Source organism: Chrysemys picta, chromosome 25 (genome assembly GCF_011386835.1).
Source record: "Chrysemys picta bellii isolate R12L10 chromosome 25, ASM1138683v2, whole genome shotgun sequence".
NCBI lineage: Eukaryota > Metazoa > Chordata > Testudines > Emydidae > Chrysemys > Chrysemys picta.
The window spans coordinates 6763032-6789125 of record NC_088815.1 but is presented as its reverse complement, the minus strand read 5'-3'; the positions used below and the strand labels follow the sequence as shown (position 1 = coordinate 6789125).

The 26094-nt window shown below is 54.2% G+C and overlaps 2 protein-coding genes across 5 annotated transcripts in view; both read left to right on the top strand.

Moving 5' to 3' along the window:
• PEAK3 (PEAK family member 3) overlaps window positions 1–26094 on the top strand; it is a 294394-nt gene that overhangs the window by 53635 nt on the left and 214665 nt on the right. The window lies entirely within an intron of this gene.
• LOC101930779 (uncharacterized) lies at window positions 13222–25274 on the top strand. Of its 4 annotated transcripts, none has more exons than XM_065578665.1 (7): window positions 13222–13362; window positions 13448–13534; window positions 18125–18350; window positions 21139–21284; window positions 22518–22634; window positions 23100–23331; window positions 25095–25274. In XM_065578665.1, exons 1-7 carry the CDS (start codon window positions 13300–13302, stop codon window positions 25097–25099), a joined length of 876 nt encoding a protein of 291 aa, XP_065434737.1. In that variant the 5' UTR covers window positions 13222–13299; the 3' UTR covers window positions 25100–25274. The 4 variants fall into 4 exon arrangements, with proteins under 4 accessions (XP_065434737.1, XP_065434736.1, XP_065434739.1 ...); XM_065578664.1 differs by having other exon boundaries at window positions 22494–22634; XM_065578667.1 differs by lacking the exon at window positions 23100–23331.

The window sequence follows — 26094 nt, the reverse complement described above, 5'->3', positions numbered from 1 at the left end:
ATCAAACCTCTGTATTTATTAACATTATACATTTTTTAACGATTACGGTAATATACAAACAAAAAATATATCTCGGTTTAAAGAACTGACCTACTTCAACGATGTTTGATAAGGGGTGCGAGAACATATTTTGAGAACCAAAGGGGTGCAGGCTGCAGTAAAGGTTAAGAACCACTGCCTTAAAGGGACCTGGTTTCCAGAGGTTAGGGGCTGGGTGCTCTCTGAAAACCAGGCCTCTTTAAGGGATGTCAAGTTGTGCCCCCAAAGTCACTTTGAAAAATCTTGGCACAAGGGCAAAAATGCTCATCTTGGAGACCCAGAGTTTCTCTCCCTGCCACCTGGCCCTGCGTCCAACACAGGGGGGCAAGGTGGCCTACATAACAAGAAAACATTGGGGAGCTGTGCATGGGTTTGCCTCTTTCAGGTGGAGGAAGAAAGCTGAAAAATTTGTGTATGTTAGTGGGGTTATACTTGGTTTTTTAAAAAAAGGTTTTTTTCCCTTGCTTATGTTTATGCTAGAAATGTCGCTCTTGTCTGCCTTGGGAGACTCTGTGGGTGACTGGAGAACAGGTAGGATTGTGACATCATAGTGACCTCAAGAGTGAAAACGGATTCATTAAGAGAGGAAGGGTTTTTTGAAACTCTTTAATGTTCATTGGTCTTTTCTCAGCACCCCGTTCCACTCGAAGAGTGGGCAGGAAGCTCCCGCTGTTAAAGCAACTCACCCTCTTCCCTTAGTCACCCAAAGAGTCCTCCAGCAAAAACAGGAAACATGATGCTTTTCAAGTCAAATATATAAAAAAGAAGCAAACAACGGCCCAAGCCCATTTTTGTGGTGTTTCCTTTCTGGGTTGCCTTTAAAGGGACATACTCCCCTAGCACAGAGTCCTTCGTTATGTCATTACATGTCCAGCCTGTAAGAGTCCTGAAGTTTTCTGGACCAGCGGTAACGTTGTCTTGACACAAGTCTGTAGCATTAGATGCCTAAATCTCCTCGCACTTACACCAGTTTTACAACCATGGGGCCAGCTCTCCAGCTGGTTTAAATCAGCGTCGCTCTACTGACTTCAGTGGAGCGATGCCGGTTTCCACTGGCTGGGGATCTCGGGCCAGATTGACACAGGTATTTAGGCACCGAAAGACGCGGAGAGGTATCTAGTGGAATTTCCAAAAGCACTGAAGTCCCATTGAAATCATTTGGAACCTGTTAGGTGCTGAGCTCTTGTGAAAATCCGGGCAGAAGTGTCACACTTTGGGGGTGAGGGGGCCCTATACTGCAGGCACTCCAGTTCTCATGGAGCTAGTATGGGCACCGGCACAGTGAAGCTACGGTAACATGGGCTTCAATGCGGGCCGTACAAGCCCACCCAGGACCCTGGGAATTAGTCAGCTGAACCCCGTGCGGACGTGGCTTCGGTGCTCCAACACCAGAGCTGGCTAGATTAAAGATAGCCCGGGTTCATCTACACTAGCTGTGTCATAACTATAAAGGGAAGGGTAACAGCTGTCCTGTGTACAGTACTATAAAATCCCTCCTGGCCAGAGACTCCAAAATCCTTTTCCCTGTAAAGGGTTAAGAAGATCAGGTAACCTGGCTGGCATCTGACCAAAGAACCAATAAGGGGACAAGATACTTTCAAATCTTGGGGGGGGGAAGGCTTTTGTTTGTGCTCTTTGTTTTGGTTGTGCGTTCGCTCTCGGGACTGAGAGGGACCGGACATCAATCCAGGTTCTCCACATCTTTCTAAACAAGTCCGTCCTATTTCAAACTTGTAAGTAAATAGCCAGGCAAGGTGTGTTAGTTTTCCTTTGTTTTCTCAACTTGTAAATGTACCTTTTACTAGAGTGTTTATCTTTGTTTGCTGTACTTTGAACCTAAGACTAGAGGGGAGTCCTCTGAGCTCTTTAAGTTTAATTACCCTGTAAGGTTAATTTCCATACTGATTTTACAGAGATGATTTTTACCTTTTTCTTTAATTAAAAGCCTTCTTTTTAAGAACCTGATTGATTTTTCTTTGTTTTAGATCCAAGGGGGTTGGATCTGTATTCACCAGGAGTTGGTGGGAGGAAGGAGGGGGAATGGTTAATTTCTCCTTGTTTTAGATCCAAAAGGGGTTTGGATCTGTATTCACCAGGGAATTGGTGAAGGTTTCTCAAGGCTTCCCAGGGATGGGAATTCTTGGGATGGTGGCAGCGGACCAGAGCTAAGCTGGTAGTTAAGCTTAGAAGTCTTCATGCTGGCCCCCACATGTTGTACCGTAAAGTTCAGAGTGGGGATACAGCCTTGACAAGCTGCTGTCACCCCCCATGAAATTCTGCTGATCTATGGCCAAGTGAGGATGGAGAATCGCTAAGACCAATGCTTGTGGGCTCCGAAATGGGTAATTAGCCTGGAGATCTTTCGCTGTCTGTACCTGTAGGGGGTTTGCAAGCTGATGTATTATGATCACGATGAGTAATTCATTATTCATTGTTACTATCATTACAGTATTTATCTCAACGTTTCAGTACAGCCCTTTGCTGCAGTATCCAGGCAGCTGGCTGTCTCTGTTTAAAAGGAGTGGGTTTTTTGCAGAAGACAAAGAGAATATGTTCCTATCACTCAGAGAGACACTCTGTGTTTGGGAGAGAGGCTGGTCTGGAGAGACTCCCGTGGACAGGCTGCCAGAGACAGAGACTTTTAGCTGCAAAAGCAATCTTGTTTTGCCCTGCTCTGCTGTAGGGACCCTTTACATACCTTCCAACGCAAGCTTTGTGCCTGGCTGCTGACGATTCCTCTCGTGTCATAGAATCATAGAATATTAGGGTTGGAAGAGACCTCAGGAGGTCATCTAGTCCAACCCCCTGTGCATCTAGGTGCACTTATTTTCAGTGAACTTTTAGCTTGTGATTTTCTTTCTAGACTGATAATCCCCCCACTCTAGAAAATCCAGAATCAATAGGTGAGTCTTGTTCCAGGCCCTACTCTAATAGCCCTTTGTCCTTTATAATCCTTTGTCCTTTTCTCGGGACTTTCATCCAAGGAACTCACAATGTTTTATGAGCAAGAATGAATTAAGCCTTACAACCCACTCGGAAACCAGAGAATTTTAGTCTTAAAGGTGCCACAGGACCCTCTGTTGCTTTTTACAGATTCAGGCTAACACAGCTACCCCTCTGATACCAGAGAATTTTATTCGCCCTATTTTGTACAAAGCAGCTCTTGGGAGTTTAGCAAGACCACACAGTGAGAGAGGAGCAGAGCAGAGACTAGAACCCAGAAATCCTAGCTCCAACCACTATATACAGTGCACCAAGGAGTTCTGTGGGACTGCCCCCTCCGAACCAGCAGGGAATGGGGCCCCCGGAATGTCTTGGAATACTGTACCTGCTGACTTGGCTGTGCGTATCTGAGGCCCACACGCGCAGTAAGTCTCTGAGGCCTGTTTCATTCCCAAGGGCCGAAGCTGAACACAGGTTACGTTGAACATGCGACACTTGATTAAACCCTGCAGACTGCTCTGTCCATGCGGCTGAGTCGCGTCCAGCCGAACTCCCAGCATTCCCTGTTCCACTGGTGTCCCGTCCAGAACAGTGCCTCCAGGGAGGTGACTCCCATTCCAATAATCATGATACAAGGTCCAGCCGTTCCTTATTGCAGAACATGAGTGGAGGATGTGATGTTCATTTACAGAGAACCACCATGCTTCCCCCCCTTTCAGCCCCAAATTTGTCATGAGGCACCTTGGCGTCAGCGTGAAGCACCCCTGCTATTGCCCATCCAGTGCCTATTCTCTGGATCGATCTGTTCTCCATTGATGTTCATCAGACGTGACATACACACTTGGCATTGGCCTAAATCTGCTCCCGTCCAAGTCAGGGCAACTTTAACCCTCTAGACGGCGCTGGTGAGGCCACATCTGGAATATTGCGTCCAGTTTTGGTCCCCCCACTACAGAAGGGATGTGGACAAATTGGAGAGTCCAGCGGAGAGCAACAAAAATGATTAGGGGACTGGAGCACATGATTTATGAGGAGAGGCTGAGGGAACTGGGCTTATTTAGTCTGCAGAAGAGAAGAGTGAGGGGGGATTTGATAGCAGCCTTCAACTACCTGAAGGGGGGTTCCAAAGAGGATGGAACTCGGCTGTTCTCAGTGGTGGCAGATGACAGAACAAGGAGTAATGGTCTCAAGTTGCAGTGGGGGAGGTCTAGGATGGATATTAGGAAACACTATTTCACTAGGAGGGTGGTGAAGCACTGGAATGGGTTCCCTAGGGAGGTGGTGGAATCTCCATCCTTAGAGGTGTTTAAGGCCCAGCTCGACAAAGCCCTGGCTGGGATGATTTAATTGGGGATTGGTCCTGCTTTGAGCAGGGGGTTGGACTAGATGACCTCCTGAGGTCCCTTCCAACCCTAATCTTCTACGATTCTATGACTTCAATGGGAACAGAGTTAGGGTAAGACCATGTGCGCTTGAAAATCCTACTGACAGCCCCAACATTCATGAAGATGTGGCCCTGCGAGGGGCACTGCCCAGGGTTATGGGCCCACTTGTAGGGCTGCCTCAGCTGCTTCTGTTTTGGTTCAGTCCATGCATCTTATTAATCAGCGCGAAGTAACTTTATTTTAGGTGAGCTTCGCTGTGCTGCAGTGATGGCCTCCTCCCTGGCCCGCGCCCCAGGGATTGAACTGGGGCCTCCGCAGCTGAAAGGAGGAGCTGAAGAATAAGACACTGTAATTGTGGGGCTAACAACTCATCTCTTCCATGGGGAGGGATGGCTCAGTGGTTTGAGCATTGGCCTGCTAAACCCAGGGTTGGGAGTTCAGTCCTTGAGGGGGCTATTTAGGGATCTCGAGCAAAAATCTGTTGGGGGTTGGACTAGATGATCTCTTGAGGTCCATTCTGACCCTGATATTCTGTGGGTCGGTACAGAGTGGGGGGCAACCGGTAGCTCGCAAAGAGCTACATGTAGAACTGACATGCTACAGTGAGATACAAGTGCTGCCCCCCTGGCCTACTAAAATCACAACAAACAGAGCAGCCTCCCACTGAGGGCTTGGTTGGATTCTTCTGACTTGGTTACTTTAAAAGCTCATCAAAGCCCAGATAGCTCTTAGTAAGAACAAAGCTGCTTTGTCATTTTGCCTCTGTCGTTTTAAGTGCAGGATCGCTGCTACAAGCACACAAAGAGAGGGCTAACGAGCCTGATTTTTTGAGACACTAATATTCTGCCCCCGGTCTGGAGAAAGTAGAGAAGCATAGTCATCCCCCACCAGCCCGCCCTCCCGTGGTACATGGGGACGTGAGACCCTTGGCTTGGTCGTTAAGGAACACGGAGAGCGAGGATCAACTCCCAGCTCTGCACAAGTTTCCTGGCCCCCGAGGAGTCCCACTGACCTCAAAGACCACATATGGGAATGAGGCACTGTCACGGGGCGCCTCCTCCTGGCCGCTCTGGGGATTAGCTCCCTCCAGGTCCAGGGCCCCCTGCTGCTGTCTCTGCATGCCGGATTGCTGCTGCTCTTTCAGTCTCTGCAACTCCAGCTGCTCCTGCTTCGTGGCCTGGCCGGAGGGCCAAGTCACTAAGCATGTTTCCTCCTTCCAGAGAGACCAAGTCTTCTCTAATGACCAGGCTCAGCCAGTCCTTCCAGTCACTGCCCAGCCGATGCCACTTTCCCAGTGGCTGGTAGGGGAACCCGGGCCCACCCTCTACTCCAGGGTCCAGCTCAGGGACCCTCTAGTCAGCAGCCTCCTGAACCTTGCAGCCTTCTCCCTGAGCCCTTCCTTCTCTTCTGGCTCTCCCCCGCTCTGGGTTTGCCAGCCCCATAACCCCCTCCTCCCGGGGAGTGACTGTAGGCAACATGCCTCTGTAGCCCAGACTCCCGTCTCCCTGGGAGTGACTCCAGAGCACTTCCCCGCAGCCTCCCTTTTGTTGCCAATGTCCTGTCTTTATAGTCCCAGCCCGCTTGTTCCTCCTCAGGGGCATTTACTTAGCCACCTGATTCCTCTCAGCAGCGGCTTGTGGGGGGAATTATCCCCCTTCTCAATCTGCATTAACCCTTTCCCGGCAAGTGTGGGGTAATTCCCACTTCCCCCACCCCAGGCACCTAGATCTCATTGCCTTTCAGGGACACGGGGTGGCCGGGGTGGAGGCGCTTTGTGCCTCTGGGCTTTGTCGGATCCGGGACTCAATCTCTCTGGGTTGCCCAGCTGCAAAAGGAAGATGGTAACAATCCTTCTCCACCACGTTTTCTTCAGGGACCGCATCAGTGGGGCCCCGATCTCGGCTGGGGCCGTGAGGCATCACCCCAGTATAACTAAATAATAATATTTGCCGCGAATTGGGTGATACTCAAACTGTGCTTAGAATGTGAGGCGCAGGGAAGCCATTTTGTTTCTGGAGGGGAACTTTACTGGCCAGTGTCTTATTCGCTAGCCGTTCAGCCTACAGAATAGTCTAGTCTCCTGCAGCCTGTAAGACTTTGGTCTCATTCCAGTTGTTGGATTTAGCGTGGGACTGGCGGTCTGGGATATACAGGAGGTCAGACGAGGTGATCTGCTGGCCCCTTCTGGCCTTACCCTCTGAAATTTAGCCCACTCCTAGCATCCCTTGGGCTTTCCCCACCATGCTGAGGTTGGAAAATATTCCCCCTCTCACCCTAAGTTCTAAAGAAATGGAAAATGTACCAGCCAGCCTCAGGTGCTTAACGCATATCCTGCCAGTGGTTTTTGCATTCGGCCAACAGGTGGCAACACGACTCTCTTTTCTTCTACAGAGACCGTAGCACCGTTTGCAAAGGGACCCGCTGTACACTGCAAGGCATAGTCATCACATGGCAGGAGATTTGAGTTGGTGCAAAAATACTTTATTGATACACAAGCGCCAGGACAGACACTAAAGGAGAAAAGGCACTTGTGCACAGAGTAAAAGTCTCCACCATTATATAGATACACGGCGTTGCAATCAACTCTACCGTCCCCTGGGGCAGCAGCGCTGTCACTGGGCTGCACGCCACAACAACAGCAAGGAGAGAAGGCATCTCCCTACACAGGACTCACGCTGAAGAGAATCTCAGTGAACTGCTGGCAGTGTAGGGCCTATGACACGCAGTGGAGCAATGCTGATTCCCCCCACCCCCAGCAGAAGGCAGCAGTGCACACACTTCAGCCAGCTCCTTGCACCATTTTCACATTTGAGGGTAAAATAAAATGTCCAGAGCTCTTGTTTATGTCCGGATTCCCAGCCACAGGGTAGAATTTCATGGCACTGGGGAATGAATACACCCCCTGGTAGGCCCTGGTTCCTAGGGGCTGTTACACAAGATCAGTGCAGAGGAAAATGTCTACATTTGAGATGTCTGAGGTGTGCAAAGTGCTTCTTCAGGATCCTTTGGAAAAAGTTCCTCTTGGTCTTGGCAGGGAGCTCTGGGCTGGAGTAGCTCCTCTGACAGACAGTTTCTAAGGGCAGAGACTTCTGCTTGCCCTCTGTGTCCTCTGCCTCTCCGCTCCCCAGCATGTCTGTGATCTGGCTGTGTCTTACTGGACTGGAACTTCTTCTGGGCAAAGGGGGCATGGCTGGTTGATCACAGCCCTGGCTCCCTTTTCTACCCTTGCAGCTGGGCTGCTGGGAACCGGGCAGCCTGCAGTCTGTCGAGTAGCCACCCCTCCAGGAGCGACCATCTGTGTGGGCGATGGGTGCCTCGGGGTCTTGGCAGTTTCCCAGCTGCTCCTGGGTGGCAGGGTGTTTCTTGGCCCCAGGACACCTGGAGGGAGCTAAGTGCAAGTGGAAAAACAAGGCCTCCTCGTTGGTCACTTGAGGGCTCTCCCGCAGGGTGACAAAACCATAAGGGGTGGTGATCTTGGGCAAGTGGGGCAGGGACAGGGCCGCCCGGGTGACGGGGTCTGGAATATCCGCCACCCAGGCGGCCAGCTCTGCACTGGAGCAGCACGGCACGGAGCCCCGCAGGGCACGCCCGTTCTTCATGGCGGGGTCCGAGCTGCTCCTTCTGGCCTTCCGCTCGGGCTGCCCCGCGCCCGGCCTCCACAGCTGCTCCTTCCCCTTGCTGAAGAGTCTGTGGTCCTCCTGGATGGCCAGCGAGGGGATGATGAACTGCGGGATGCGGTCGGGCGTCACCACGTAAGCGAAGACGTCTTGGGCGCATTTGCCGCGGCGGGAGCTCCAGCAGAGCCTCGCGGGCTCCCAGACGGACATCTCCAGCCGGAAGGTAAACTGGCTCCTCTCCTCCGTGCCCGGGAGCCTGGTGCTCTGTGGAACAGCCTCCTCTCATTTATACTCTCCACCGAGCCCTGATTGCTCCCCCTTCAGTGACGCTCCGTGATGACTATTACCAGACAGCCAGGGCTGCACCTGCTCTCTCCGAACAAGCGATTATTCATCAGCTGACCCATACAAAGCAGAGCAGGGAGGAGAGGAGAGGACACCCAGTCCCCTAACCTCGGCTCCCACTCGCCTTCTCAGGTGGAGCCTGTCTAGGGGCCACTTGCACAGATGGGTTCCTGCCACCGCTTGGATAAGAGCAAAGGGGAACTCTTCATCCAAGAAGCAAAGCGCCGGAGCAGGTGCTGTCCCCGGGGGCTGCGGGGCACGGCAAGCAGAGAGCACTTGGCTGCTAGATACAAAGAGGGGGAAAGAATCACTCAATAGAGCATTGGCTTTTCCAGGGCTGAGGCCCGTAGGCACAAGGTATGGGGAGCAAGGGGGGCAGTGTATGTGGACAGCAAGAAGTAAATGCTCATCTAAGTGTCAGATCGCTTGTCTGTCTGTCTTTCTTTAACCCCTTCAGGCTTCCACGCTAACGCCGAGGCCAGGTAGGATCTTTAGTTACAAAGCCACCGCTCTGCGAATGTTTGGCCCAGAAACCCCAGCTAGTATCTTTGCTGTTATTAGTTCCTGATTTGATTTTAATTGCTTCTTTTCAGCGACTCCTTGTATTTCTCTCCCTTTGTGCAGTGCCGGAGGGGCTGAGGCCTCTCTGCGGGGGCGGGGGAGTTCTCAGACTCCAGAGATGAGGAGCTGTCTCAGCCATCGCCGAATCCGACAAAGCCAGAAAATATTCTTTCATGAATGACTGGGGGGGGGGTGTGGCAGCCGGGCAGTTACAGTGGCGTGGCCCCCTAGGTGTGGGAGACCTTGAAATCATTCCCAAAGGAGGGTGGGTCTTTTATCCTTCTCTCCCTGCACAGAGGCGGAGACGCAGAATGGATGGTCCCCGAGGGAGAGGGTTTGCTCATGAAGCCTGCTCTGGGAACAGCTGCGGAAAGGCTGCGGTACATCTGTTCCTGCACTTGAACCAGAGTGACGAACGCAGAGACGCAAACCGTCTCGATTGCTGCGCTACGCTCCACAGGGTAACCAGGGGACGCTGGCCCCTGCTCACAGCCCCGTCCAGCTGAATCTGCCCTAAGAAAGACCTGTCTGCTGTATTATTCCTCGCTTTTATTCCAGCCCATTGCTCGCGGGTGACCTTTCTAGTGCAGCCGGCGCTTTCCAGAGGGCTGAGTTCCCAAGACTGCGCCACTAGAGTCGCTGGGAGTTTCAGTGAGAGCAGGCCCTCAGCTGGGACCCCACCCCAGGACAGAGGAAATAAGAACTGGCCTGAATTTGGGCCCCAAACTGAAGCGAGGGGTAAGTCTGCACTGTGATCAGAGGTGATTCTGCAGCACCCCTGCACGTACCAGAGCAGCATGGGCTACGCCGGGGGGAGTACGGACACAGGGCTCTGGGTGGAGCTGTACAATCCACGATGCTGCAGCTTCACTGTTTATATTCTTCAGGCTGGCTAGATCCAGGTGTGTAGCATGTCTACACATGCTGCAGTCATGCCTCTGGTTGTGGTGTAAACAATACCTTCAGTCTGAACCTACATTCAATTCCAATAGGCAAAAACATGCCCATTCCTATCTCATAGAGCTAGAAGGGACCTTGAAAGGTCCTTGAGTCCAGTCCCCCGCCTTCACTAGCAAGGCCAAGTACTGATTTTTCCCCAGATTCCTAAGTGGCCCTCTCGAGGATTGAACTCACAACCCTGGGTCTAGCAGGCCAATATTCAAACCACTGAGCTGTCCCTCCTCCTTGTGTGCAGGTTAATCTGAGCTGGCAGCAGAGCAGTGGGACTGATCCCATGGGGACAGCTGTTCCTGGGAAGTTTCCAGATGGGCCCAGATCCCTCTGAACTGTTCGGCCAGGACCCCGGTGTGGGACGTGTCAACCACCACTGGCTCCATGGGTTTGCACACTGCCTTTCAGATAAGCTCTGCTAAGCCCCAGAATTCTAGGTTGCTTGACTTAATCTTTCCAGGGTTACCCCTCTCGAGCTGCAGTGCCCAGCTGGAGAAAGGAGGGGGCGTAACGACACCCCCATGTTAACCTAATAGCCCACTGTGGGGCTGGGGTCCTGCTCCTCACCTGCCCTATGTGGCCTGCAGCTCTTGTGGGACTCAGCAAGGGAGCGTCGGGGAGGTTAGCTCAGTGGGAGGATAACGTGAGGCTCAGATCTAGGAGCTGGAGAAACATCACTAGCTCGAAGCATACTTTAACTGATGTGCCAGAGTCCGACACGGGGTCTTGGCACCCTCGCCCAGCAAGGGCCCGTAGTGCGCCCCTAGCCCACAGATCCTCTTGCAGCACTCACGTCCCATCTGTGCCCTTTGCTGGCCTTTTATAACCCGAAAATGAGGGACAAAGGCAAAGACAGGACTGCTGGATCTATGGCTAAGGCGCCCGCCAAGGACTCGAGATTCAATTTCAGGCTCTGCTGTTTGACCCTGGACAAGCCCCTGCCGATCGGTAAAATGGAGATACGGATGCTTCTGTTCTCGCCCCCGTTATCGGTCTTATCTATTTAGATTGTCCCTCAGCACCGCCCACCCCAAACATTCAAAAAATCATGAGTCAGCCCTTCCTACAACCATGAGACTTTAAAATATAATACCTCTGGGGTTCTTTGCCTTCTGCTTTCTCAGCCTTTAGGTTGCACCCCAGTCACACTTTCAAGCAATTTCTGCAATCTGAGGGCTAGAAACTTACTTTAGGTATAGAAAAGCTAGATTCTCCCCCAATCACGTGCCTCTAGGAGCTGGGGCTTTAAGAAAAACACCAAGTATTGTGATTAAGTCACAGGTGTCTATACAGCCCCTAGCACAGTGAGGCCCTGATCTCAGCTGGGGTCCGATCCAAAGCCCATTGAATTCAGTATCTGTCCCTCGCTGTTGGGAAAGGTGGAGCCATGTGGAGACCTCTGGCTGTGCAGGGGGGAACGGGATGGAGAGGGGTGCAGATCTAGGGGTCAAACGGCTAGGATCTGAAGAACAGTTCCGCTGGGCTGCTATCGTCTAGGGCTTTGGGAGAAGGCCAGACACGGTCCAGTGATGGGTGTGGGGTTAAAACCAACAAGACACACATTGGTTGATTCGGGGCCAAATTCTGAGCTGGTGTAAATAGCTCCACCCAGCTAACAGCCATGGAGAATCTGGGCCCCTGCTCTGGCAGTAGCCAGTGTCCGATACTCAGTGGAAAGCAAACCTATAAACAGGATGCCAGAGGCCTGGGCGAGCCTGGAAGCTCCCTACTGACCCCTAGCTGGGAGGGGCATGAGACACGTTCTCTGCTCCTAGGAGCTCAGCACACGCAGCTGCACACGTCATTAATCATGGGAACTGTTTTGCGATGCCTTTTCTAGGTGTGGTACCTGCTCCTCAGGCTCTGTGGCAGCCCATGCCTGGCACTGGGTCAGCATGCCCTGGGGGGAGGAATTCTCAGTGCAACACCCTGCCCCCCAGGAGTGGGATGTGGGGGGTTCTCAGTGTGACCCCAGGAGTGGGATGTGGGTAGCATGAACTCCCCAGGAGTCAGAGATCAGCAAGAGACAGTGGGTGGTGAGAGCTCTGAGTTTAAAACCTTTTGCACAGAATCTCAGGGTTGGAAGGGACCTCAGGAGGTCATCTAGTCTAACCCCCTGCTCAAAGCAGGATCAATCCCCAGACAGATTTTTGCCCCAGATTGCCCCCTCAAGGATTGAACTCACAACCCTGGGTTTAGCAGGCCAATGCTCAAACCATTGAGCTATCCCTCCCCCCAAACCTGGGAGGAGGGATGTGGGGAATACACAGCAACAAGGCAGCATTTGGGAGGCGTTTTCTGAGACCATGTGAATGTCTGTCCCGGGGAGGCTGTCAACCGCTAACTGAACCAGGCAGAGGTTTCAAAGGACCAGACGGCCTTCCCGCCCATTCATCTTTATTGGCTCAAATGTAGGGGAGAAATCGCTCATTTTAGCAGGGGCCGGGGGGGGCTCTCTCGCTGGGGCTCCAGCTTCTCCTGCTGTTTGACTGCGAATTCAGAAAAGCAAGTTTTCTGCAGGATCTCCCCATTCTAGCGCCCTTCGCGGGCAGGGGACTTGGTACTGGCCTTGGTATTCGCAGTAATCACACAGAGAAAAACCCTTGTGGTAGAAATGCCCCGACTCAGCTGGGCATAGAATGGACTCTGGGCCCTACCTGGAAAGGGCCCCCCACGAATTCATATTCCACAGTCACTGCAACAGCACCCTCCAAAGGCCCGATTTGCAAAGGTATTTAGGTGCCTAAAACGCCAGTCTGTCAATCCCACTAGGTGCCACTCCGCCTCTTTAGGCACCTAAATACCTTTCAAAGCTGGCCCCAATTCTCCAGCCTCGTGTGCGGCTATTCACCCCCGAGGGAAGCCGGTGTGAAATGCCAGCAGCTCACAAAGCTGGCATCGCCTGGGGGAAATGCCCACACCGAGAGCAGAGAACCGGTGAATCCAGCCCAAAGCACATCCCCACACAGCCCTGCTCTCCAGCCACCCATTCCTAACCAGCGCCTGCCAGAAGGCCCTAAGGCCCCTCCCTCAGCTGGGGAAGCTCTGCCCTGCAAGGAGTAATGGACTCAAGTTGCAGTGGGGGAGGTCTAGGTTGGATATTAGGAAACACTATTTCACTAGGAGGGTGGTGAAGCACTGGAATGGGTTCCCTAGGGAGGTGGTGAAATCTCCTTCCTTAGAGGTTTTAAGGTCAGGCTTGACAAAGCCCTGGCTGGGATGATTTAGTTGGGGATTGGTCCTGCTTTGAGCAGGGGGTTGGACTAGATGACCTCCTCTCAGGTCCCCTCCAAGCCTGAGATTCTCTGAGGCAAAGCCTGTGGGGAGCTGGGCTGATGAATTGAGACTGGCAGCTCATCAGCACAACGCAGAGCACCTGGGTCAGAACCAATATGTAGCTAAGGTGCTGGAGGGTGGGGCTAAGCCAGGTTTCTGTCCACACCAGCCTGGCACTTGTCATGCAGCAGCAAACTGAGCTCATGGCCCCGCAGGCCGGCCCAGAGAAAAGAGAGCTCCCCCAGGTGACGGGCCAGGGTCCCTGGGAGGCGATGGGCAAGGTCTGGGGGGGTCTGGCTCTTCTAACTACCCCTCTCCCTATGCATTCAGGAGACGCCAGCTGCCCGGACAGGCTCTGAATCGTCACTGGCCAGGTTCTTCCACCACATTGCTCCGCTGGGGCTCTTCAGTTCCCTGGTAAGTAACTCCCGCTGGTGGATCTGAGCTGGGGGCTTGCCTGGTTTTAGGCCCTGTAGCTTCTCGCCCACCATGTACCTCTGTGCTCCTGCTTCTTTTCACTTCTTCACCCCACCCCCTGGCGCTGCAGTCAATAGACAGGTGCTCTCCTGTGTGCTCCCCTTGCTTTGTGCTCTAGTCCCTACCCAGCTGAGACTTGAAGGGTTTGCTTTAAAGACTGTCTTGTGCCTGGCTGGGCTGTGGAAAGTGCTCTGCCCTCCTGCCTTATGGCCCCTACATATTCCTATGGGATCTGCTGGGTAGGTGTCCTGGCACTGCTTGCCCCCTGGGATGGATCAGGGCTGGGAGTACCCCCCCCACACACCCCTTTCCCATGGCAGTTTTCCCTTCAGACTCCCCCACTATCCCTGTCAGAGTTGCCCAGTTCAGGCCCCAGCCATGGTCCTGCTCAGGGTCGGATGTCTGGCTGTGGGACAGAGCATATGGTATGTTCACAAACGGGCCTGTGTATTGTTGTGCGTCTGGGTTAGTTGTCACAATGATTGGCACCCAGGACCTCTCCGCTGCTTGAGCTGAAAGACCTGGCTCGGTTTGCCAAGGTCACCCGCCTCTCTCTCAGACGCAGCCTCCATTAAAGGGGGACAGAGCGCCGCACTAAGTGGCATCCCTCTGCCGATTGCGTCATTCAGCTCGTGTGAAATCTCTCCTGTGGCGCGGAACAAAACTCGATGGCCAAGGCTCAGCCCTGGGTTGCTCCTGGATTATAGAGGCCCAGTGTTGTGCAAGACCCTGTGATGCTAACTTGCCAATAAGCGACATCAGTGTTCACTTCCGCTAGAAACAAGGCTGTGGATTAGTGCTGGGGAAGGTGCGTCTCAGCCCTTGAGTTATGTCTCCTGTTTCTCTAGATAGTGGCAGGAGCAGGGCAAAGGCATGAGGCCTGAGCCGGTGACGAGGTGAAGTGCACCAAAACGTGGCTGGCGCTCACTAGAACTGGTGAGACCAAGGCCTGTGCTCACCTGGCTCCCAGCCCAGTGCACTTCTCCTAAGCCAAGGTGTCTTCTGGTGGAGGAGCCTTGCAGCCTGTGATGTCCCTGAGATGTGGGCTGGCAAATGCATGAGTGGCCCGCGAGTGCAGACACTCTGCCCATCCCCTCGTTGGGTTGTGCTTCCTGCCTTGGCCTGGCCTTACCAGAACTCTTCCTGCAGAGCCTTCGTTCCCGGTGATCGCAGCTCTCCTCTGAGCTTGCAGCGCTGGGTGCACGGGACGTGTGTCTGAGCTGGGGGCCGGGCTCATCCCAGGCCCAGCAGACAGCCGGCATGCGACTCTGCCTGCCTCCTCCTGCAAAGTGTCCCCAGCCACCTGCCCTGGGAAAGGGGAGGGGTTTCTGGCTCGGGCAGTGAAATGGGTTCCTCTAGAGCAGAGGTGGGCAAACTCCGGCCCGTGGGCCACATCCGGCCCGTGAGACCGTCCTGCCCGGCCTTTGAGCTCCCAGCCGGCGAGGCTAGCCCCCGGCCCCTCCCCCGCAACCACGCCACCGCATGGGCAGCGCTCTGGGAGGGGGGGGGGGCTGGGGGCTCCTGCTAAGCAGCGTGGCAGTGTGTCTGGCTCTGGCGGGGCACCGCGGCTGCCAGACATGCTGCTCTGAGCGGCATGGTAAGGGGGCGGAGCGGGGGGGTTGGATAAGGGGCAGGGGGTCCTGAGGGACAGGGAGCGGTTGGATGGGGCGGAGGTTCTGGGGGGTGGTCGGGGGGGGCGGGTTGGATAAGTGTGGGAGTCCCAGGGGGGCCTGTCAGTGGGCAGGGGTGTGGATGGGGTCAGGGGACAGGGAGCAGTTGGATAGGTGTGGGGTCCCGAGGGGCCTGTCAAGAGGTGGGGGTGTGGATAGAGGTTGGAGCAGGGGGGTTGGATAGAGGGTGGGGTCCTGGGGGTGGTAATGGATGGGGGGGTCCCGGGAGGGGGTGGTTAGGGGACAAGGAGCAAGGGGTGTTAGATGGGTCAGAGGTTCTGAGGGGGGCAGTCAGGGGGCAGGAAGTGGGAGGGGGCAGATGGGGGCAGGGGCCAGGCTGTTTGGGGAGGCACAGCCTTCCCTACCTGGCCCTCCATACAGTTTTGCAACCCCAGTGTGGCCCTTGGACCAAAAAGTTTGCCCTCCCCTGCACTAGCGCCGTCTCCCCAAGGCAGGGGGCGGCTGGAGTAGCTAGTCCAATGGTGCGTCTACACTGGGCTTGGAGGTGTAATTCCCGGCTTGCGACTGCGCTAGCCCGCAGGAAGTAGCGGTGTAGCCATGGTAGTGCGAGGGGCCGGGGCACCCTGAGTACAGTCCTGCCCGCCCCCCTAGGTACTTACTGGGTGCCCTGCCCTGCCCACCCTCAAGCCCCCACAGCTCCACTGTTCCTGTTAGTGCACTGGCTCAATCAGATCTGGCGTGCGAATGCCTCGGCGTGCTGCCATTACACCTTCGGCGCCAGTGTAGACGCACCCAAAGTGCCCCGCCTGATGGTTGGAGCTGGACGCAGGCTCTGCGTGTGAGCAGCGAGTGGGGCTGGCTTGGTGAGATTTCAGCAATACCCACCCCCCATCTAGGCATCCGGTCCCGCTGAGTCTGAGCCCTGTTCGCAGGATGCCTGGGTCCATCCCCCCCGTTCCCCCCGCCCTGGGCATGCATTGGCAATGGCTGGGATTTTCAAATGCGCTTGTCGCTCAAGGACCAGAATCCAGCCGAAGCCCATGGGGTGGGGCGCTGAATCCACCTAGGGCAGCTCTGCACTGGACAGTGTTGGTTAGGGCTGGCTCTGTCTGGAGATAGAGCTAGACCAGGAAAGTCCTGTCTGAAGACAGTAGCACCAACAAAAGCTCTCCTATGCCAGTATAAGCTACGTCCTCACTGGGGGGCGGGCGGGGGGCTGGCTGGCATAGCAGTGCTGGCAAAACTTTTCTAGTGAACTGAACCTTAAATACTTCTGACCACACACACCCTCCCCATGGCTCTGGCCAGGAGGACAAGTGAGTCTCTAACAGCCTGTGGGATGGCACAGGTCTGATCCCAGCCAGCTCCCCTTCCACATAGAGCCCTCACCCCGTGCCCACGAGGCCTCGCGTACCACCACAGCCAGCCTGGCTCGCCACAGGCCAGTCGTGAGCACTCTGAAAAGGCAGCCGGCCCCCTGCCACGTGCACTTGGGCGCTTGCTGGCCAAGACTCGGCTGCCATCGCTTCCAACAGGAGCGTGTGCACCGGTGACTCTTTGGTGGGGGCAGGGGAAAAGCAGCTACCACCTCTGATTAACACGGCCTCTCTGACCTCCCCATCCCCAGGGTGTGCTCCCTGGGCGATGGTATTACAAACCCCTCCCTACACCCATCCAGTCGAATGGGGAGTGGGGAAGAGGTTCGGTGGCATGGCTGGGGAGAGGAAGAAACTGTGCCCCATACCTCCCCACCCTGCTTCCCTTCCTGCAGCCATCTGGGGACCCTCCGCCACTATTTAGTGTCTGAACTAAACTGAGAGGGAGTATTGACCCTTCCTATCGTCAGGCTCCTGGGAGAAGGGCTGGGGCTATAAGTAGCCCAGGCAGGGCTTAATTTGTGCCAGGGCCTGGCAGTTCCGGGACCTGGCACCTCTGGGCCTGGCAGTTATGGGCCCCAGCACCTCTGGGTTTGCTGCCTTAGTTATGGAAATAAAAAATTGCTTGAGCCCCAGCTCCTCTTTCATTACAAATTAAGCCCTGGGCTCAGGGGGCTCTGTGGAGAGAGTGGTGGGAGGGGAAATAACATAATTACAGCCAGACTGGGTCAGACCAAAGGTCCATCTACCGACAGTGGCCAATGCCAGGTGCCTCAGAGAGAGTGAACCTAACAGGTAATGATCAAGTGATCTCTCTCCTGCCGTCCATCACCACCCTCTGACAAACAGAGGCTAGGGACACCATTCCTTACCCAGCCTGGCTAATAGACATTCATGGACTTAACCTCCATGAATTTATCCAGTTCTCTTTTAAACCCTCTTATAGTCCTAGCCTTCACAACCTCCTCAGGCAAGGAGTTCCACAAGTTGACTGTGCGCTGTGTGAAGAACTTTTTTTATTTGTTTTAAACCTGCTGCCCATTAATTTCATTTGGTGACCCTTAGTTCTTGTATTATGGGAATAAGGAAAAGTTATTTACTTATCTTTCTCCACATCACTCATAAAAGTGACCCTGAAAAGGATGAAACGCCACGAACCGGGCTGCCAGACCAATGACCCTGGGATGCACCGAGTGCTTCCTAATACCAGCTCCTCGGTGCCTTCTTGCAATAATCCCTTAGCGTGGGTGGGAAACACATCTCCTGTGTGTGATTGCAGCTCTGCCCGGGGCTTGCTGAGCGTCGTTCACCTCTGTGCCCCGTGCGACGCTCCTCGGCAGTAGAAGGGCCTTGGCAGATGGATGGCGGTGAGCCTGGCTGGATAAAGCCCTGGGATCAGCAGTGAGCGAGTTGGTAGGAATCGAACCCGCACCCGCTAGGCCCAGCCTGCCATGATGGGGAGGGAGGAATTTTACAACTCAACGGATTTGAACGCTTTCTGACAGTCTAACTCCTGTTCTCAGGCCCGGCTCCTCCACCAGCTCTCGGCCTGGGGCGGCTCCTCCATCCCTGTGGAGAACATTGGCAGCCAGGACGATTGCGCCCCTTCCCCTGACAGACCTGTGCGGCACGCCAAGAAGCGTCTCGGCAGACTGGCGCACCTCCTGTTCGCCATCATCCCCGCCAGGTTCCAGCGTGCCCTCGGCTACCTGCCGGCAGACTGCATGGGTCAGAGCGGGATCCCTGAGGGTAAGACCGCTCTGTGACACGGAACGAAGCAGTGGATGGGTGAGCAACCTGGAGCTGCCGAGCGTGAGGTGGCCGTGCAGCAGGCCTGGTGTATGCGTGCTGAATCGCTGCTCCTGGGCTACCTACAGTCAGGCAGAACGGCCCACGCTCCAGGGAAAACGCTCTACTTTAGGTGTGAGACCTGAAAGGGGCAGGACTTCCCGGGAGTTGAGGTCTTACGTTGAATACCTGCACAGAGTCACTAGGCAGCCCTTTAAAACTTTGGCCCTGAGCTTCCTGGAGTGGAAGGGGAGGCATTTGGCAAGCTTGTAGTGGGAACCTTGTCACAGGTCCCACAGGGTCAGCTGGTAGACGAGTCCTGCGGGCCAAGAGCTCCCAGCAATGATCTCTGCTGTAATATCTGAATGAATCCTTGGCGATTAAACTGTGCTACCCCAACTGAGCTGGTCCAGCCCCCATGGCTGGGAGCTGCCGATCACCTTAGCACGGTTCTGCCAGCTCCTCTTCCCTGTGCCCTGCAGCACCCCTCCCTCCTGGGTAGACCACATGACAAAACGGTGTGCTGGCTTAATAGTGGTGACACTGCAAATGGGGCTAGGCTGAGGCCAGATGCTTGGCCCTTCTGCTCCAAGGTGGGATTTGAACTGACATCTGCAGATGTGAGAGGCTAGTTCCTTAAATCAGATAGTGTCCTGGCCCCAGTCCACCTTCTCCTGAACAACCACTGCTTCCTCTGGGCTGGAGGAACAGTCAGGCTAAGCTAACTGTGAGCTCAGAGGAGAGGTATCTGTTTGCTTAAAACCCTCACGGGCTCCCCTGGCTGGTACCAGGACCTACGTCCATTGCCCTGTTGCTGGCTGGATAAAGCGGCAGCTCCCCGATCACTAGCTAGGAGACTCGGTGGGTCACCCTTCCTCTTGCAGGAGGGTCTCACGGCAGAGGAGCAGAGCTGGACGTCTTAGGCAAGGCTGGCGCATCGGGCCCGTGAGTCATGCAGCTAGTGTCAGACTCACCCAGAAGACGTTCGGCTAGCTTTGCTGTTCCTGTTGCAGGGAAACACCACTGCCAGCGAATGGGACTCAACACTAAGGTGCCTAAATTATGCAAGCAAGACTCCCTTCCTTGTGTGTGAGGAAAAGTACATGGGGCATCCTTTCCTTGAGCTCCACTTTTAATACACTAATGAGCTTGGAAAGAGGGCAAGGAGTGGAGTGAGGGGGATAAAATCTGCATTAGTCTGGAGAAGACCGAGGGACCCGAACCCAGCCAGGGGAATGAGTAGCACGGGGTGTGGGGGGGTGGAAGCTGGCATTGACAGATGCCGGCTGACGCATCGTTCAGATGATTCTTTTTCAGTATCTGAGAGGGTCCCGAGTAACTGCAATGACTTGGGGAAGAGCCGGGTGTCACAGTGGGCAGCTCGCTACAGGTCTCTGCTGAATGTGCAGAGGCAGGGGTGGGAAAAAGTCAACTTCATCTATTCTGCCTAGGGAATAAGCTAGAGCAGTGGTTCTCCAACTTCTGTACTGGTCACCCCTTTCACATAGCAAGCCTCTGAATGCGACCTCTTCTTCCCCCTCCCCCTTATAAATTTAAAACCATTCTTTATATATTTAACACCATTGCAAATGCTGGCAGCAAAGCGGGGTTTGGGGTGGAGGCTGACAGCCCATGACCCCCCATGTAATAACCTTGTGACCCCCTCAGGGGCCCTGACCCCCAGTTTGAGAACCCCTGAGCTAGAGAGACCCTGAAAACCTTTTCTAAATCCATGCCTGTACTCCTGGCATGCTTAGAGTTCTCAGTCCCCCCGTCTTGGAGCAGAACTAGAGGGGCTTCCGAGATGAGTAACAAATGATCAGAGGCCTGGAAAGGCTTCTGTCTGAGTGACAAGATGTGGGCTGTGTAGTTTAGGGAGAAGACCGGCTATGGATGCAAAAATGAGTGATGGTGAGGTCAGTCCTGTGCTTCTATTTACCTGGCTTGTAACCAAAAACAAGGGACCATTCAATGCAATTAGGATGCAACACTTTAAAACTGGTAAATAAAACTACCTTATTTAACATTAGGTGTAACTAGCCTGTGGAACACCTTGGCCTCAATGATCTTGTGGCAAGAACTCTAGAGTCTAACGAATTTCATTATCCATCATCTCGGCTCTAAACCATCGGCTCTAAACCCAATCTCTGGCTGCCTCACTTAGGAGGATGCTTTGATGCTGAAGCTGGTGGTTCTAGAACTACCCAGAAGTGGGTGTCTTGCACTTCCCTGTGGAGCAGCTAGTCCAATAGGATGCTGGATGAGATGAAGCCTGGTTTGGCAGTTTTATTCCTCATTCCCCAGGAGCACGTCTCTCCCAGCCCTTTCCCCTACTGGGAAGAGCTATGCCACCCTGCTCCATCCTCGTGGAGACTGACCACTCCTGGCTCTGACTGGTCTCCCAAAGCTAGCACAAGAGTTGAGCTAAGCCTCTGATTAAGGGGGAAGGGAACCAACAAAGGCTTCCCAAAAAGCAGGGGCCAGGGCAGGAGGGAGACTAGCTGCCAGTCCAACACTGAGCCAAGACACACCTGCGCTGTCTCTCAGCCTCCTAGCCGGATCCAGCATCTTGAGGTCCAGCCGTCACCGGGGTGAAGCTATCCAAATATGGCTGGCCTATTAGTCACATGGCAAACCCGCTAGGCCATCCCTGCTCTGGAGTATCTGGGGTCTGTGCCTGCCCTTTGGGAGGGCAGACTTGGGCAGTGGTGACCCTTGCCTCCATGTGCTGTTTGTGGCCTTCTTGCAGAGATCCAAAAAAGTCCAGTCAGGCCCTCCGGCAAAGGGAGCAAAAGGAAACAAGATGATGTCGCTCTGGAGGAGCAGCAGTCCTGGGTGGAGATCTTGCAGCAAGAGCTGCCCGAGGACGATGAGGCCGAAGACTCTACCTATGAGGTATGACGCACTTGCTGTTTGGCAGAGCTAGTCCCTGCACGCTGGGTTACGCAGAACCGTGGCGTAGCTCCAGCGCGTTAACGTGACTGCTTGCGCCCAGGATGCTACATCCCTTTCCAAGCACTGAGATCTCCCTGCTGGGGGCAAGCGGACTGCTGCAAAGCATTCAACGCCTCCAGGTGGTGGCTTATGCAATGAGTGGAATGGTGGAATCTCCTTCCTTAGAGGTTTTTAAGGTCAGGCTTGACAAAGCCCTGGCTGGGATGATTTAGTTGGGGATTGGTCCTGCTTTGAGCAGGGGGTTGGACTAGATACCTCCTGAGGTCCCTTCCAACCCTGAGATTCTATGATTCTATCAGACTGGGGCCTGGCAGGTCTGACAGCTACATCCCTTGCCTCTAAGGAAGGAGATTCCACCACCTCCCTCGGTAACCCGTTCCAGTGCTTCACCACCCTCCTAGTGAAATAGTTTTTCCTTATATCCAACCTAAACCTTCCCCACTGCAACTTGAGACCATTGCTCCTTGTTCTGTCCTCTGCCACCACTGAGAACAGTCTAGATCCATCCTCTTTGGAACCCCCTTCAGGTAGTTGAAGGCTGCTATCAAATCCCCCCTCATTCTTCTCTTCTGCAGACTAAACAATCCCAGTTCCCTCAGCCTCTCCTCATAACTCATGTGCTCCAGCCCCCTAATCATTTTTGTTGCCCTTCGCTGGACTCTTTCCAATTTTTCCACATCCTTCTTGTAGCGTGGGGCCCAAAACTGGACATACTACTCCAGGTGTGGCCTCACCAGTGCCGAATAGAGGGGAATGATCACATCCCTCGATCTGCTGGCAATGCCCCTACTTATACAGCCCAATATGCCACTGGCCTTCTTGGCCACAAGGGCACACTGCTGACTTCTATCCAGCTTCTTGTCCACTGTAACCCCCAGGTCCTTTTCTGCAGAACTGCTGCCTAGCCACTCGGTCCCTGGAAGCACAAAGGGCAATTAGTCAATGCCCCTCAAAAGCCAAAGGGACTTGAGTGCCTAACTGCCCTTTGCCTCCTTCCCAGTCGTCATCCCCTTTGAAGGGAGTCTGCCCCCTTTGCCGCGTCTGTGCGGAGAGCAATGGGCTCCTGCTGGGGCATTGTCCTCTGCTCTAGGCCTTGCTGCGGCTCCTCTTCCTGGATGTGGTTTGGCACAAAGCTTGTGTCCTCACCAGCACGGGCCTCCTTCCCTCTCGCAGCCAACGCGATCGGAGACGGACAGCGAGGAGTACAGGTCTCAAAACGAGACAGAGACCGACCTGGAGTTTGAAGAGAAAGACGGGGTCCTGGTGCTGATGGAATCGCAGAGTCTGCAGGTAAGTGAGCCCTTCTCGACGGCCATAGGATCACGCAAGGGGGCAAGCAAGGCCCCTTGTGTAGGGACTCTGCAAGCGTCCGTGTGATTAACAGGCAACTGGGCTGCAGCTCTGAATTATCTTGCCTTCTGCTTAGCTGTGGGAGAGTCTAATGATGGCACTGGACCAAAGCATGGATCCTCCTAACCCTGATTACCAGTTCACCAAAGTAAACCAAGCAAGATGAGGGTTTATGGGGCCAGGAGTAGCTGAAACGAGCCAGTTCTCTGGAGCTGTTCCAGCTGCTGGTTTATCTGTTTCAACGGGCGGGGGAGGCATAATCTCCTCTCTAAGCGCGAAGCTTTAGGGTGGGTTTAGACTGACTCTCCTGAGCCCCGGGTGCAAACCCCAGTGTTGATGTAACTGCCCGGTTCTTGGTGCCGGCTCCACTCTGAACTGCCCGACTGTGTGCCCTGGACTCTGCAGGGGACTCCGACTGGCGAGAACATGCCGGCTGCAGCGAGCGGCGGTGGTGGGGACGCCCTGGAGCAGCCGGCTGCAGCGAGCGGCGGTGGTGGGGACGCCCTGGAGCAGCCGGCTGCAGCGAGCGGCGGTGGTGGGGACGCCCTGGAGCAGCCGGCTGCAGCGAGCGGCGGTGGTGGGGACGCCCTGGAGCAGCCGGCTGCAGCGAGCGGCGGTGACTGGGTTGAAGTGATTGGTAAGCATGTCTCTCCCTTGCACACAGGTGCTTTCTCCTGGGGCAAGGGGGGATGGATCTGTGCACACAGGGGCAAGGGGGCTACTCAAACTGCCTCTTGAGAGCATGTTTCCCCAATACCGTGAGCATTATAGGATGTTCTCCCTTCCCCTGGGTGCCTTGAAGGCAGGAGGGTGTTGGGGGCTCAGACACCTCCTTTTCCAGGTCCTAAACTCCCACCTGCTGAAATGGCCGGCTCCCATTGACCGCCTGAGCCACCACATCTGCTGAGCAAGGCCCTGGTGCCAGTTGCTGAACGGCTGTTGGCAATGCTCAAGCTAGTGGGGTGGTCTTACTCAGGGAAGGTCAATCACCTCCCTCATCTGATCCACTCAGGTGAGTGCAGGGCAAGGTGGAATCCGGCCCCAGTCTCTAGTGGCCAGAGGAGATGGTGTAGGCCCACTTGAGCATCGGGTGAGAGAGGAAAGCCATGCAGAACTGTGCTCCGTGTTCATGCAGGGACTGGAGTCAGGACTCCTGACTCCAAGTCCCAGTTCTCCATTAGTCACTCTGACCGTGGCCAATTCCCATCAACACTTTTTGCTTCCATGACTTTCCCCTGGGGATAATCCTTAGACCCTCAACCCTTCCAGCCCAGTGGAGACAAGTGTGGGAGATGCTTGGATGACAGGCCCCTAACCTATGCACCTCACCTCCCTCTTGAAGAGGACTGAGTGGCTGTGCACTTCCCAAGTGCCCACTAATGCAGCTTGTTCCCACACACTGGACTGACTGCCAGTGCTTTGTATGAATTTCTCTTGTAACCACTAGTGACTCTGGTAAACGAGATGTGACTGTATCCAACCTGTTTAAAGCCCTAGTTCCCGAATGATCCATTGACCCGCAGTGTCCTGCGGAGCACTGGTGGGTGGGCCGGCTGGCTGGTCACATGGTCCTAGGCCCTCCATTTCCACCTGCTAAGCTCTGTTAAAACGGCTAAATACATTGGACGCTCTGCCTGTAGATGCTAAAGCTGCTATTCCTTCACCAGCGGACAGAGGCAGCCCAGTCAAATAGGCGAGCAGGCTTCCAAGCAGCGCTCGAAGAATGGTCCATGCACCAACGTTTGGAGATGCCTGGCTTAAAGGGTTACAAAACACCCAGCCCGGGCTTACTACCACCTCTTGTTCCCCTCAGCAACTGACTGCAACTCGCCCTGTCTGAAGTTGACCAGGGCTGTTAGAACTTTGGTCCTATTGGCTCACCTGATTTGAGCTCTTCCATCTAGGGTATTGGTGAGAATCGGGACCTCCTGTGAGGTCACTTAACTTCCCCAGAGGGGTAGGCGTGTTAGTCTGAATCTGTAAAAAGTAACAGAGGGTCCTGTGGCACCTTTAAGGCTAAGGGAAGTATTGGGAGCATAAGCTTTCGTGGGTAAGAACCTCACTTCTTCAGATGCAAGTCACTTCTTGCATCTGAAGAAGTGAGGTTTTTAACCACGAAAGCTTATGCTCCCAATACTTCCCTTAGCCTTAAAGGTGCCACAGGACCCTCTGTTACTTTTAACTTCCCCAGCTGCTCCCTCTAGCTGGCAGACTTAGTTATCCCAAAAGTTGCAACCTACAGTGTTGGTGTTGAAGTATTGGTCTCAAGCTTCCAGAGGTGCTGAGCACTCCCAATGAAGTAGAGGGGGCTTGCTGGTGCTTGGCTTACCGCACCGTCTCTGTTGCTGATCTCGGCCAGTGCATGAACTGGAATAACTGTTCTTTCCCCTTACCTCCTAGGATAAATGGGCCCCTTGACTCCTGGACCAAGTTTCTATTTTTCCATAGTGGCTGCTGCGGCTTTGAAATGCCTGGTTCTCCCCTAGCCAACTTTGCCCTGTGAATGTGGATTAAACTGTCTTATAAAATGCAATGTTAATATTTTGGAACCTGTGATGATAAACCTCTTTTTCCACCTGACTTCAAAAGCAGTTTGGCTCTTCTCTGCCCCAGAGCTTGGCTGGCTCAGTAGCTGGGAAACAAAGTAGTTGGGGGGTGAGGGTCTCTGCTGTAGTTTGGTCTTGGGGTACGAAGCTGGGCGCTCTGCAAATATCTAGAAGGTAGCACATGAAACTACTGCACCACCCCCACCTCCTCCAGGATGGGTCCCAGTCCACTGTTTGGCAGGAGAATGGCAATGCTGTCCTCTGAATATCCCAGTTCCTCCCTGTGTCGGCACAAGGGGCAGTTCGGCAGCTGGAAACCTTCTCTGGGGTTGCTCTGCACCAGCATGGCTAGTTCAAAGGTGCTGCAGAGCAATGATGAATTGGGGGCCCTCTGCCTCCGGACCTGTCCCAGCAGCAGCGGCAAGGCCGGTGCTGGGGCACTGTCCAGTCCTGATGCAAAAACCCTACGGTGGAGCTCCAGACATGGGGGAGGGTCCTGAAATTAACTGTCTAGAAAACCAGCCTTGCAATGGGAGACTTAATGTGCCTAAACTATTGAGTTTATCAAAGAGGTGACTTCCAGAGTCTAGAAGTACCTCCAGAGAGCTGGTTCAACTGAACGAAGTGGGCTTGATATGGGAATGTCATGGTGAAATTCTCTCTGGCCTGTGATCAGCAGTAGCGCGGGCTAGGAGTCTGTCACACGTGCTCAACTTAACTCTTGTCAACAGCAGGCAGGTGCGGCTGGTTTAGTTACTGGCCAAACCATCTTGCGTGGCTGCAGTGATACTGGTATAAAACCTCCGCTGGGTCCCCCAACGGCCAGAAGCTATTCTGCTACAAGCCCCGTTTCC